This window comes from Haliotis asinina, chromosome 12, assembly GCF_037392515.1.
Source record: "Haliotis asinina isolate JCU_RB_2024 chromosome 12, JCU_Hal_asi_v2, whole genome shotgun sequence".
Taxonomy (NCBI): Eukaryota; Metazoa; Mollusca; class Gastropoda; order Lepetellida; family Haliotidae; genus Haliotis; species Haliotis asinina.
The window spans coordinates 21878569-21892340 of NC_090291.1; the positions used below are offsets into that span (position 1 = coordinate 21878569).

At 44.9% G+C, this 13772-nt stretch overlaps 1 protein-coding gene across 1 annotated transcript in view; it reads right to left on the minus strand.

Moving 5' to 3' along the window:
- Positions 1-13772, minus strand: part of LOC137259017 (alpha-protein kinase 1-like) — a 37233-nt gene that overhangs the window by 6916 nt on the left and 16545 nt on the right. Inside the window, exons 6-9 of the mRNA XM_067796720.1 lie at positions 3815-4080; positions 2109-3369; positions 1242-1401; positions 268-400 (exon numbers count right to left, since the gene is read on the minus strand). Of these exons, the coding sequence (XP_067652821.1) occupies positions 268-400; positions 1242-1401; positions 2109-3369; positions 3815-4080 (1820 nt within the window). The remainder of the gene's footprint in view (positions 1-267; positions 401-1241; positions 1402-2108; positions 3370-3814; positions 4081-13772) is intronic.

Below are 13772 nucleotides of genomic sequence, written 5' to 3' on the forward strand. Positions count from 1 at the left end.
CGAGTGTACACTAAATAGCATTTGGAATCGTTCAGGTATGAACCTTTTCGAGATAAAAAGTTCAAAAGGTATGTGCGAATGTCCACTTTCGCGATTTGGTAAGCTGTGTTCTGATTGGTCAATCTCAAAGGTTACCTGACACGACCTCCCATAAGGTTTTGTTAGATTCAGAAGTGGAGTGTAACGAAAAGTACTGAGACTAAGTTTACTTAGACTGAGGGTGCCACAAGTTTCATAATTATCATGTGCTTAATTGCTGAAACTCACCTGGATGTTGCTATGGTAATTTTGAAGGGCTTGATTGAACCTGGTCACATAGTAGCCAGCCATCATTTGACACACCACATCCTGCTGGTAGTACCGTGCTGGGCGCTGCTGTCGGTACCGCTTGCAGACATACCTGTAGCCAGAGACATGCTTGGAATAGCCTTTTGTTTGTGCTTTTGTTTATTTCTTCTTGTTTGGTTGGTCCACTTCTTTCTTCTATTTACAAGTATGGTTTAAGGGTTTATCGTTTGGAATTGTATAAACAAAATGTTGAGCCAGTTGGAAGTGCTCAAAACTCTGTGTACAAGCTGATTTAAGTGGATCTGAGAGTGTATTTAGGATGATATTGCGGCCATGCACTATTTACCCCAGTATGTCATGGTATGTCTTTGTAGACTACAGAGTTTCTGGTCTCAGACTGATGTTATGCTAAAGCTAATGTATTCTCGTCAGTTTACTTTTAAAACTTATGGGGACACCAAGCTTTGGGTTGGTTTCTAATTGTTAAAATCATTAATAATTACTTGAAACTTTGCCGGGCATTTTAATTTATTTTACAGTATGGCAAGCAATCAAACATTTCCAGCTGCTGAGAGGAAGTGTCAAAAGTGGTGCAGACGGTTCACATGAAGAGGGAGATCACTCCCTCCATTTAGTTCATACTCTTAACAATGAGAATTATTAGCACACTTTTGACAAACCTTTTGCTTTTAATGAGCTTCCAGTGTGTATCGTGGCACATTCAAGGGTCAAGGTCACGTGGCTAGGTTTACCTGTACCCAGACCAGTAGCTAGGAAAAGACAGGTTGATAGAAAAAGTGGACCTCAAATATCTCCTGACAGTTGCCCTACCGACCCAGAGGATCCTCCTGTAGGAGTAAGTGGACCACAGACCTCCTTACAGTTGTCCTACCTGCCTAGAGGTTCCTCCTGTTGGAGTAAGAGGACCACAGACCTCCCTATAGTTGTCCTACCTGCCTAGAGGTTCCTCCTGATGGAGAAAGTGGACCTCAAACACCTCCCGACAGTTGCCCTTTCTGTTGCCTCCCAGGTCCAGCTCCTGTCCCTTGTGGACCAACGTATTCTGAGACTGCCACTCTCCTGTCACAGGGTTGTATGTCAGCAGCAGGGCCCCTGTGGGGAACATTAGCATGGCAATGTCACACCACAAAACCAAAAGTATGTAATCATATTCTGCAGGACAAGGGACAATCAGCAATATTATGTATCATTAATCCACAGGTAATTTGAAAATAATTATGTGTAAACTATGTTGTTGCTCTATTGCTATATATACTGCATTATGGAGAACACAGACGTCAAGGTCATTACAACAGGGTTGGAATGTCACATTCAAGGGTCAAGGTCATCAACATGGTCAGTATCATGTATGCCCACCATTGGCTTCAAGAACAGCCTGGCATCTCTGTCCCAATAACCCACAGGCAAACTGTAGCGCAAGTGGGGTTGCGCAGCGTAGAGAATATGACCAGTATTCATATATGCGAGCGAAGCGAATAAAGGTTGGCAACGCACTTCCCTCGCTTCGGTTCAAAAAATATTTTTCATGTCAAAGTAAAATATCGCCACCATCAAAGGTACACTCCAATTTCCTCACTAGGTTGTGCTCTCAGATTTCCAATGCCATATTTAATAATTACTTGCGTGAAATATGTTTTATTCAACATTTTTGTTTTTATGTTTATTTGTGCTAAACTTGAGGCATTAGAATAAACCCTTGTGGGGTTCACTATCACATATATAATCAAAAACAAGACTACTAAGGTTTAAGATGTAGTTACTTCTAATCTGCCAATAGAGGTATATATGATTGAACTCACTGTTTACTTTAATAGTCTCATCCACTGTTGGTGGCATCCAGTGCTCCAGGTACTCCTCAGCACTCCTGGTTTCAACACTGTGACCAAACTGAAGGATCTCCAGGGAGCTGTTTACTGTGGAGGAACTCAGATCCACCAGGGGAGATAACTCACCCATCTCAGATAGATTATGCCACTCCTCTGTGGGGGCAGACAGATCCACATATGAGGCAGAAGATTCATTTGAGCTTTGCTGGGAGAGAGATGAGGAGAAACTATATTCAGACTCTCTAGATGCTTTAGCAGAAGAGGAGGAAGCAGAGGACAGACCTACTGATCCTGAACTGGATGAACTGGACTTCCTTGAGGCTGAACTGTCTGTCACTGATTTAGCTGAGGAAGATGAGGTGGAGGTCTGACCAGTAGATTGGGCAACAGGTGCAATATTCTTGTCATCAAATACTCTCGAAATTTCTGGGTCTGAATTGAGATCAAGATTGCTAAATTTCTCTGCAGTTGCACTTATGGAAACAACTGAGAGGTTTACAAGTTCTGGTTCTGTGTGTTCATCTTGGCTGGAAGTGACCCCTGATCCAGACTGACTTGAAGAATCTGATGTTGTTGAGAAGGAAGATGCATCTACTGTAAGTCCTACATACTTCCTTGAGTACAAATCTGTAGCTTTGGGAATCTGACTCTTTACAGCTCCTGGAAATGTGCCAGGATTCTGTCTGGAAGCAGGTGTTGAAGAATTTACCACAGCAGGAACTGTACCTGCTTTGTCTGACATGTGTTCTGCTTTTGATGACACCTTGGCAGAATCAGTCTTTATTTCTGTTTTGTCAGAGGAGTCTTCTGATGCTGCAGCTGACACTTCCACATTCACCGAGACATCATCAGTGCCCTGTAGTGAGGGTAATCCCAGAATGCCTAGAGATGCATTCATGAATGATACAGAATTACTGGTATGTTCCAAGTTTGTCACAAGTTGACGTCTGCTCTGACAGGAACAAAGATGGCGATACAGCTCAATACTGATCTGTTCCAGGTACTTGGATAATGAACGGTCTTGAGGAAAGGGAGAGAAATATAAGGTCAAATGAATCAGGAAAATGGCTCTCACAAACTCAAAATATGTTTCAAGACTTTTAAGATTGCTGACAGTTTCATGGGTAGTCAGAGTTTTCTTAATGTCTGCAACAATGGTCTGGAACCACTGAAACTCTCTTAAAGATGGTGGCTGTTGCAGAGCGAACATCAGCAGGGATTCCTCAGCAACAAGCTGAAACATTACAGCAGATTGGGTTATATTTGGCAGAGAAGAAAACAGTACTATAGTACTCATAGTAATGTAACCCGTCAAACAATGTCTTGGAATCATGTGTTTACTTAAATTGTCTACCTCTAAACTAGCAATATACTTCATGGCAGTTGGCCACCATAAATAGGTCACTGTTGGAAGATCTCTCAATCAGATGTGCCTTCTCAACAACTAACAAGCATAGAGAGAGAATCAAACCTTGCTACATGTCACAAAAAGTCAACAAACATGTCAAAGTGAAAATATATGGACTTAGAAAGTCCAACAGAATATCATTAACCCGCATTGTCCCTGAGCAAGCAAAAACTGCAGTTCTGTGGAGCCACAGAACTTATTCTATCAGAGTGCTGAGACATTATGTCCATAGATTAAATATCTAGCTTCAGTTCATGTCTTCATCACTCACTTGATGTTTGGCAATGTAGAGTGTCTGTCCAAGGTCTTCAATGTATCTGACAGCATCCATTCCCTTCACATAGGCCTCGTAGCAGGGGTGAGACTGCGAGAACAGGGCAGGGTACTTTTGTTTCATTTCATGGTAGTCAGCCACAGTAAGCTTCTTGAGGCATTTGGTGAGAAGCCCAAGGGAGGAAGATGTTCCCTTGTTGTCATGGATCTTGTTGAAGGAATCGACCGATTCTACCAGAGGCTCTATAGCATCTTTCCACATTCCTAAACACAGTGAAAGCAAAATAGTGACCTCAAGGTATATATATATATCATTATTTAAGTTACTAATATTTCTAGACTATCCATGCTTGTCACTTATCAAACAAAAACTTCATTTGATTGTAAATTTTGTCCCAATTTGTATATGTCACTGGAATTACAGTTTTGAATTGGGCCCCTAGAGTGAGTAAACCCAGCTTCTCAAAAGAGGCTCTTTTACTTGGTTGAGTACATACACAGACATCACATGATCTCAACGGCAGCATAGTCACAGGCTCCCAACTCACAGCTGTCATAGCGAAGAGTTTAGTGTCAGTCAGCAAACTGATCATGTTGCCACAAGCTACCAATCTGCCTGTTTCCCAGACATTGCTGTAGATTCCTCCTACTATATAGCACCACTTGAGTATGGACTGCAATAAATCCAGCACTTCAACACAGATATACAGGAGTGCACAAGTGGTGCTTTATAGAAAGGGAAATCTAAAATACACCAGTTCCCTATCGGATGTCAAAATGCTGGTCAAGAACAATGCCTCGCATGCATACCAGTCAGAAGTGAATAACCTTTCCTACTGAGATGTACCTCAACTATACAAAATGTAATTTTCTGAATAAAACTGATATTTTCTCGTATCCTGATTCATGCGTATTTGCTTGTCTCCCTCTTCTATCTGAAGTTTCAGTGGAAACTTGAAATCCATTAAAATCCGTTCTTCAAAAGAGGATGTATGGACTGCAAACTTTCACTGTAACACAAGTATAACTCTTGTGGTTGATGAAGTCTAATTTTTCCTTGCCCTGACTCATGCATATTTGCTTGTCTCCCTCTTCTATATAAAGTTTTAGTGAAACTTGAATCCCTTGAAGTTCCCTTCTTCAAAAGAGGATGTAAAATCATACTCTCTAAAAACCAAAAAGCACCACTTTGGGGTCTGCAACACATATCTGCCAAGTTTTACCAACAGATATTACTTTTGAGAGTAAGTCAAAATTGTTTCCATGGAAACCAAGAAAATTTGAAATCACAAAAACCTGTAAATAGTAAAAGGCACCACTTCAGGTTCTTACTGATATATCTACCAAGTTTTGCAGAAAAATATTGAACAGTTTTGGAGTTCTGCTCTGGAAACGAAGCCCACCCCACCATAAGACTAACACCGAAATGTTCACAACCGAAAAGGCACAACCATAGGCTGAGATTACTAGTAGTATAGGGAATAGGGGTTTTGGCTCACTTTCAAGAAATGTCTCTACAAAGCCTTATTTATTAAATAAGGCTTTGGTTGGGACCTTAGATCTTGCTACTATTACCCCTACTACAAAAAGGTTGGGTGTCTATTACCGTGTATTGGTTGGAGGTAACACTGTGCCGTACGGTACGATCAATAATTCTTCTCTTACAAACCCCCTACCCGGCCCACCCCTCAAGTAGTACAAGTTAGGTTCGTCGGCTTTCATATCCACTTTATCTATGTTGTAAGTTTTGACTGACCATATAGGATCGGTGGCTCGCTTACGGCTATCACCCTCGTGTTCCCCCGGCTGGTATAGATACCTCACTAGGGCCCTATCTGGTATCTGTTTCTCCTTCCCACGCAATGGAGCGGCCGACTCTGCAACTATTGATTTTAGTTTGATAGCGTCTGCCGGTTTCTTACCGGTGAGACGGGTGACTTCATGGTTGATTGCCGACACCACCTTGGGTAACCTCGTGACCCATTCAGTCGATCGTTTTCCTGGGGTGGACATCTCCCTAGCATACTGATATCCGAACAAGCGCTCAGCCAAAGTCCTATTAAATCTCTCAACTATGGCTTGGCTGCGATGGGCTCCGGCCGTGCCACGCCTGACCTTTGTATCGTGTTTGGCTAGCAGTTGTGACACGGCACCCATGAACTCCCGTCCGGGGACAAATTTGCAGCTCTGTTGGCCACGTCAGTGGGCTGCGTTTGTATATGCGTTCAAATCCTCTGGCTACCTGGGCCGAATCTTTCGTGGTCAAGGGTTCGGCTTCCTTGTAACGACTGGCTACGTCCACTACGGTTAAGGCATACTTGTACCTCTTGTCGTGGGGTAGGAACAGTAGGTCTGCCTGGTGAACGCTATTAGGTATGTTAATACCGAACCTCCTTCTAGGCACGTAGCGTGGTGCCGGTAAATAGATCTGCCACAGGGCTTGTTTTTCAAGCCACGCTTTGGCTTCCTCCGGGGGTACTCGCGCTAGTTTAGCTAGCTTATCTACTGCGCTAGCTCCTTTCCAGTACCCACGCGGGCTGTAGTAAATAGCCTCAAATTTTTTCATGTCCATACGCGTATGTGTTTATCCCATCAATAGCTATCCAACGTTTCGTGTCCATAGGCGACAGGGACGTCTTGTTTATAGTCAGTCCGTATATCTTATGCCCATCACTTCTAAGTGTGTTCATTTTATGTCTAAAGGTACGGGTCTTGAACAGGGCTTCCTTGAATCTGGCGTGTTTGATGTGTTGTTTCACCACATACTTCTTAACCCCCTTAGCCTTCCGGATCTCACTATTGTCGGCTTTCAGTATGGAGTACATCTTAGGTCTCAAACCTATGTACTCGGCTATGGGCGTGCCAGCACACTCGTCCTTCATTTTACCTAGGACCTTTTTATTTACCGTACTGTGTAGGGCATGGGTCTTAGGGTAGTCGCTAGTGTCGTATAAATCGAGGTGTTTTTTCATGTCCTCGTACACGTCCTCGGTTCGAATCTCCATCAGCAGGGAATCCGTGTCAGTGTACAGCACTTCACACCTGTCGCCGTACTGTTTCTTGAGCTCGTTGTAGTAAAAGTCGTACATCAGGTGTTTGGATAAATCGAGGATGCTCATCCCCACGTAAACAGGCCAGTTGAATTTTATGTGGCTTTTCTTCATGTGTAGGGCAACCAGGTTGTCTGTGAATATCTTACTACGGTTGAATGCCAGACTGGCTATCAATCTCCTGAGCTTGTCTTCCTCACTCGATCGAACCAGCTTCACGGTCACGCGTTTCCTCAGGTTCTCCATAGTCTTACCAAACACCGAGTTGTTCATGAGCTTGTAGAGATTTTTCTCAAAATCACTGGTGGCTTTTTTTCGTAGGTCTGTGTTCATTCTGATGTAGGGCTCCATCCATGGGCTCTGGTCGAACATGAGCACCCTGTGTATTTTGGTCAGCCTCATACCCAACGACAGGTACAGCTGTAGGTTGCGATAGTGAACGATGTACTTGGTCTTATTCATTAAGTTAGGCACGAGTTTTTCAACGTCTGTCACACGCCCACCTAACAAGTTATGTTGGTACTCAGACATCCAGTCTGTGTTAACCCTCATACGTTCGGGTGCAAGGGGATAGTTGTTGTGCGATGTGTGTAATTCCTTGGGATACTCTAAGTCAACCTCGAGGATATACCCTTTGTTCGAATTTGGTGCAACCCCCATAACATCAACGTGGGGTACCCATTCGAATCCCCCTGTAGGTAGATACTGGCTCATGGCCCAGCCGTACAGGTTGTTTGCGTCGAGGTAGAGAATGTGATTGGTTGGCTTGTTAGGATCGTAACCTTTCACGTATTGATTATTTGCTTTCGCGTATCGTTTGGATGCCATGGAAATCCCACCTCGCAAGCCTTTCTCAATGAATAGGTGCATGTCGTAATCTGTGATCAATTCCAAATTAACTCCGGTCTTTTTAAGCAAGGCGTCCCACGACAGACCTGGGCTGGTGTAATACCATGCGGGGTCGAGTTTATACTGCTTGAAACACGTCCGCCTAAACGTTTCAAACACGTCGGCTAACAGCAGTACATCTGTCCTCAAGTACAGGTCGTGATAATCACCCAGGTTCTTACAACCCAGTTTATTCCATACGTTAGTCGCGTGCGAGTAATCATCTCGTGAGACGGACGCCTCATTCAGCTTGCTATAAAAGCAGTCAATAGGGGGTAGTCTGGTCTCGGTGAACTTGACCCAACTATCCATGTACTCATAGGGGTACACACCCTTCCTCATAAGCAGGGGTCTAGTCTCGGCGTCTGTGTATCGATCGGTGATAGGGAAGGTATTGTTGGCCTTGACCAGATTGTCGAGTGACGACAGGAGGAACTGAAACGAGTCAATGAACCTAAGTCCGTTTAAGCTGAAGGAGATGTATCTCTCCATGTTGTTGGGGATGCACGTTATATTACCATCGATTTTCGCGATGGCCTGCATGATCAAGTGTGAGTCGTACCCTCTCAAGTTGTGAAAGACAACGGGGATGTTTATTGTCTTAGGGTTGATTTTAAGCTTGAGGTTACACGCGTTGTGAGCGGCGCCTCTATACTTACCAGTTATGTGACAGTGATCTCTCACCGAATCACCGTTAAGTGGTGATTCACACACGTGACAGTTAGTGCTACTAGCGTGGGCTAGCCTGTCGACTCGGGTCAGACGCATGGGAGCGATTTTATACAATGCATTCCTAATAATTTTTTCTTCCTGCTGCAAACACTTTAGAAACCTTTCAGCCGCGTCAGGCCCCCTATATACTACCGGAGCTTTCGTTTCCCCGTCACAACGGACGACAATGTATCCAAACGAACAGGCTTTATGCTCTTGTGTCTTGTGGGTGAAGCTACCACCACTAGGGGGTGTGGGGGATTCCCCCACAACTAAGGCTTCGAAGTCGGCGTATATGATATAAGGCACAAACATTTGGTTCTTGTGGTTACAGAATTTTAGGATATTATCACCTTCCTTAGGCATGTCGACTCGTATGGCCGTCTGCCCCACACCTTGACAATCATCCCGGTGGGATTCTAATAAATCAGCTCGGGTGAAGCCATGTAGACATCGTTCACAGAAGTGGGTCTTTCCTTTGTATGCTGATTGGTCATACAACAGCCTGCTAAAGTGTTTTATCCACGTGTAGTGATACTTGTCACCTCGCTGGATCATGAATATATTGATAACTTGGCGATCCTTCACCGGGCTGACCCTGTGTACTATTGTTGTGTTACCTTCGTGCCCAAAAACATTTATAGCCAGATTATTCTGTTTTTCTACTTTAGTGATCTGGGATATTGGGGTGGGTTCATCTATACCATCCCAATTGAGCCCATCATCTTGGGGATAGCTAGAAAGCCTATCTGAATTAGCGCCAGCTGGAAATAAGGCTGACCTGATAGCTAACCTCAGGCAATCGTTTCCTCTATTCTTAACGTTTACTATGGCATGTTTGTTCCTATAGTAGGGAGGCAAGGCTAGGTATGACCCGCCTCTGAACGGCACGTAGTTAGCTATGTCTAGATAGATATTATCGATTTTATCTACAGCCCACCCGGACCCCAAGTGTGTGTAGCGTTCTAGGTATTCTCGTATCTGCTGAAAACTGGTATCGATTGATGCGTCAATGGTCTCTGTATGTGTGGCGACCTCTTGTTGACCTCGGAAGTAAGGCTGAACATACTCAGTGGCCCCTGTGGAGACCTGCTTATCGAGCGACATTTTCACTGTGATCTGAAACTTGATACTTCCTAGGTTATTTAGTTCCTGGTTGACCTTATCAGCTATCAGAGGCTTGATATCTGTAATGTCTATGTTTCTATCAACGCGCATGCGCCAACCTCTCAAATAGTTGCCTACAGCGCGCTCAGTGCGCACGAACTGTAGGTCAATAGCTCTATTCTGTCGTAATAATTCTACAAGCTGTGGTTTTCTCATACGAGAATACCCGCCTAAACCCAAATCGTGTGCCTCGGCTTTCAGTTGTTTTACAGTGGGTACGGGAGCATGTGATAACAATGCGGTTAACCCGGCTCTCCCCAGGTTTGAATAACCTGTGTGTCCAAGCTGTTTTGCTTGAGCTTTTAATTGTTTTACCGTAGGAGGGGCTTCTAAACCTAGTAATCTCAACAATGCTGACTTCCGCATTCGAGAATACCCGATGACACCTCTCTGTTTTGCGACCCTCTTCAGCTCGCGTACAGTAGTCATTGTGTTTACACCTAAGAGAACTAATGTCTAATTGGTTCACAGTAACCTTATTAAAAAATATATTTCAATCCTGTAAAATATTTTATTTGACATGTCTATCACTTCTAAGAGAGCCACTAGGCGAGACCAATTCTCGGAAGTCTTCAATCAGCGAGGTATCATGTGATAACAATCCGACTAACCAGTCTCTCCCCATGTTTGAATAACCCGTGTATCCAAGCTGTTTCGCTTGAGTTTTTAATTGTTTTACCGTAGGAGGGGCTTCTAAACCTAGTAATCTCAACAATGCTGACTTCCGCATTCGAGAATACCCGATCACACCTCTCTGTTTTGCGACCCGCTTTAGCTCGCGCACAGTATACATAGTGTTTACACCTAAGAGAACCAATGTCTAATTGGTTCACAGTAAGGGGAGGTAACCCTTTCACGCATTGGAGTCTATCTTGAGCAGTCGCCTACGTTCTTTTATGTAGCCTTTTTTATTCTCGTAGATGAGTTGATGTCTGACTACGTTCGCTCCGTGAGCTTTACATAGACAGTAGTGTCCTTTAACCCCGATACCACACACAGAACACGTGTAGTTAGGACTTCCCATATGGAAACAACAGAACCCCTGATTCCTGCATTTCCTACCACAGGCCTCGGTCTTCCCCATAAGTATGTATTCGCATCGGTATGGAGCGGGTCTCATGTTTACTTATATAGGTATTTTAGTTTAATTGCTTCGCAACCAACGCAGTAGCTGCTATACCCAACACTATGAAGACCAGTTCACGATTCATTTGCTCCTTGGATGGTGTGTAGTACTGAGCGAGTGTGGGTTTATTGAGCTGTTCCAATTGTTTACCAGTTAGTAGGTAGTATTCTTTCATTGCTTCATCGACATCGTTGAATGTTTGAACGGCATGGTTTTCACGCGTGAGTTGTTCGTTAATAAAATCGATCCTCTGGAGGCGTTTTTTAGCGTACTCGGCCTGTGCTCTTTGTAATTTCTCAGTAGCGAGATCGTGCCGTTTCCTTTCTTCCTGTATTTCAGCCGCGTGATCATCTCGTAGTTTCGAGAAGAGGAAATTACTCCCGGAAAATGCCAGGGCATTCACTAACGCCCCACCGACCATCATAGCTATCGTGGCCATCCCTATATTTATTTCATTATATTATCAGGTATTATTCCTTGTTTTACTAGGATGTCTTTTGTGGCCATCGCCATACCAAGGTTCATTATGAGCATACCCATATCCTGCAGGTTGAAATCTAGCTTGATAGTTGGTTGTTTAAGCACCATTTTAGTCAACCGAGCGTACCCTACGGCTAGACTGGCGACCACTGTGGCGTGGTATGCGTCGTTGACGAACGTTTTCCCCTCAGACATTATGTATATGATATAAAATATTAAAATTATAACATGATATGCGGGTCGACAGTGGGGCCTGCCGGCGGCGTGGGGGTACCCCCCACACCCCCAGAGTTTCCCTCAGTTCCCTCACGTGTATATAACCATGTTATAACCACGGCAGCAGTTACGCCTACAGCCAACAACAGTCGGGTTGGGTTGGTCACTTTATGTTGGTTACACCACCGTTTTTTACCGGCAGCTACTCTCTTAGGATTCTTCTGTCTGGTTACTGTTGGGGTCACTTCCCTCACTGGTTCCTGTGAAGGGGTCTCCTCCACTGTTTCCACTGGTTCCTGTGCAGCATCCATCTATACTATTATTATTATTCTTTCTCTCAAATTGACAATGTTTTGCTGTGATAATCGCCGCCGTCACTGGAGCCAACAACATACCATATTTGTGGTACAGCCCGCAGCTGATAGAGCTCACGGCGTGTTCGATAAAAGGGTCTTTCTCGAGGTCCTCCCACAGGTAAAGTCGGCGCTCTGGTGGAATGGGAAGGAAGTGTGATACAATACCGGTGTATATCTGAGTCATAGCCGATCCTATTGTCTTTGTCATTTCTGCTCCGAGCCGGGACTCGTATCTAGCGTACAGCTTATCGATTTCTTCGGCTGACATTTTGTGAATTTTATCCGGAGTGTAGTCTCCAAAGTAATGTTTGGCTTTGCCACCAACAGCCAACGCCACCAGTTTCTCTCGCTTGGGGGAATCCCCCACACCCCCAGTGGGGCCTGCCGTACCCCCAGGTACCAACTGTTCGAGCAATTCCTCACACTCCATCTTATAATATAACAAGAAAGATTTAGTTTTAACTATATAATACCCGATGCAGACAAAACACAGAGAAATGAAGGTTAAGTTGCACACGACAAACACTTCGAATATCATAGCTATATGCTTAGCTTTGCTTAGCTTTAGCTTAGCTTTGCTTAGCTTTGCTTAGCATACTATATATGCTACTGGTTGGTCGGTCTTGAGCACGAGCTTAGCGTGTTTAGTTTCAGCGAGCTGTTTCTTCACCCGTTCCCGTTCTAATTTACTCATCACATCGTTCTCTCTCAAACACTCCTCGAACGAATCCCTGTCCTTGCAGTGAAATAAGGCCACCCATCGCGTCTGCTCCCTGAGGTCTTTCAACACCGAATTGAACTTCTGCGTTAGCACCCAGACGCTGTGATTTGCATGCCGGCCGGAGAAGGCCAGGTACGATAGCATGTCTCTCTTTTTTGTTATCTCGCGATTAGCGCTGCAGTCGTCCAGTATGAACAGCGTCGGTTCCCCTTTAAATTTCTCGTGAAGAGCTTTCAACCAGTCCTGCAGGCGTGTCCCAGGGTCGATTTTGTGTACGTCCGGGTCCGTCATCACCCAAGGTCGCGCGTACGTTTTATTCATGCTCAGAGTAGGGCACATGATAACGATGTTATCGAACACATCCTTGTAGTAACCCTCCAACATATCCAACACGAAAACGGTCTTCCCACAGCCAGTCTGCCCGCATATGATAGCGCAGTGTGGGTCAGTGGGTAACCCCAGGGGGGTGTGGGGCAGTTTATTGTTGGGGGGTGTGGGGGGGTACCCCCCACTAGTAGATGGCTTGCACGAATCTCCCATTGTCTATATTAAGTTGCGCGTCCATAATAACGTACAGATATAATTTCAACTTACCAGCGGTTTGAGCCTTCTTAGTAATCTGGATGGTTATCCCTTCGCTGCCATTATCTATACGGCGCCCGCTGCCGTGCAGTTTATCATCATCCGTGGATCGCATGTCCAACCATAGGGCGTACTTGGTGGTCAGGTATTCACCGATCTGCACGGAGCCGAGGTCCAGGTCCTTTGTTATGTAATCCCCCACTGGTAGCTTTTTTATCTCATCCCACTGCTGGTGTGGTCTCATACCATGACTGAACAGCTGGTTGGGCACGCCCTCGATGGTCACTTCCACCTTTTCAATCTCGGGGTTGAAAAACTTCTCGCTGTCCCTCCGGAATGGATCGTAATCCTCCACGGGGACGACCAGGATACCTTTCATCGATCGCGCCGGCACGTTCAGGTTGATATTCCACACAGTGTCGCTCTTATCTCGCACGACTGATCTATGTCTCAGTACGCGATCGTACAGGATAGCCATCTTCCCAGAGTACTGGCTTCGAACCTGCCTGGCCAGCTCCGGGCTAGTGACCATGTCGAACTCCAGAGAGATGTTGTCTATGGCATAACTGGCCTCATCACCGTTCGGCGTACGCACTACTTTGCTATAGTCGTTAAACGTGAGCTCGTATTCGAGCCTGTCACCCAGCGCGGCCTGGTAA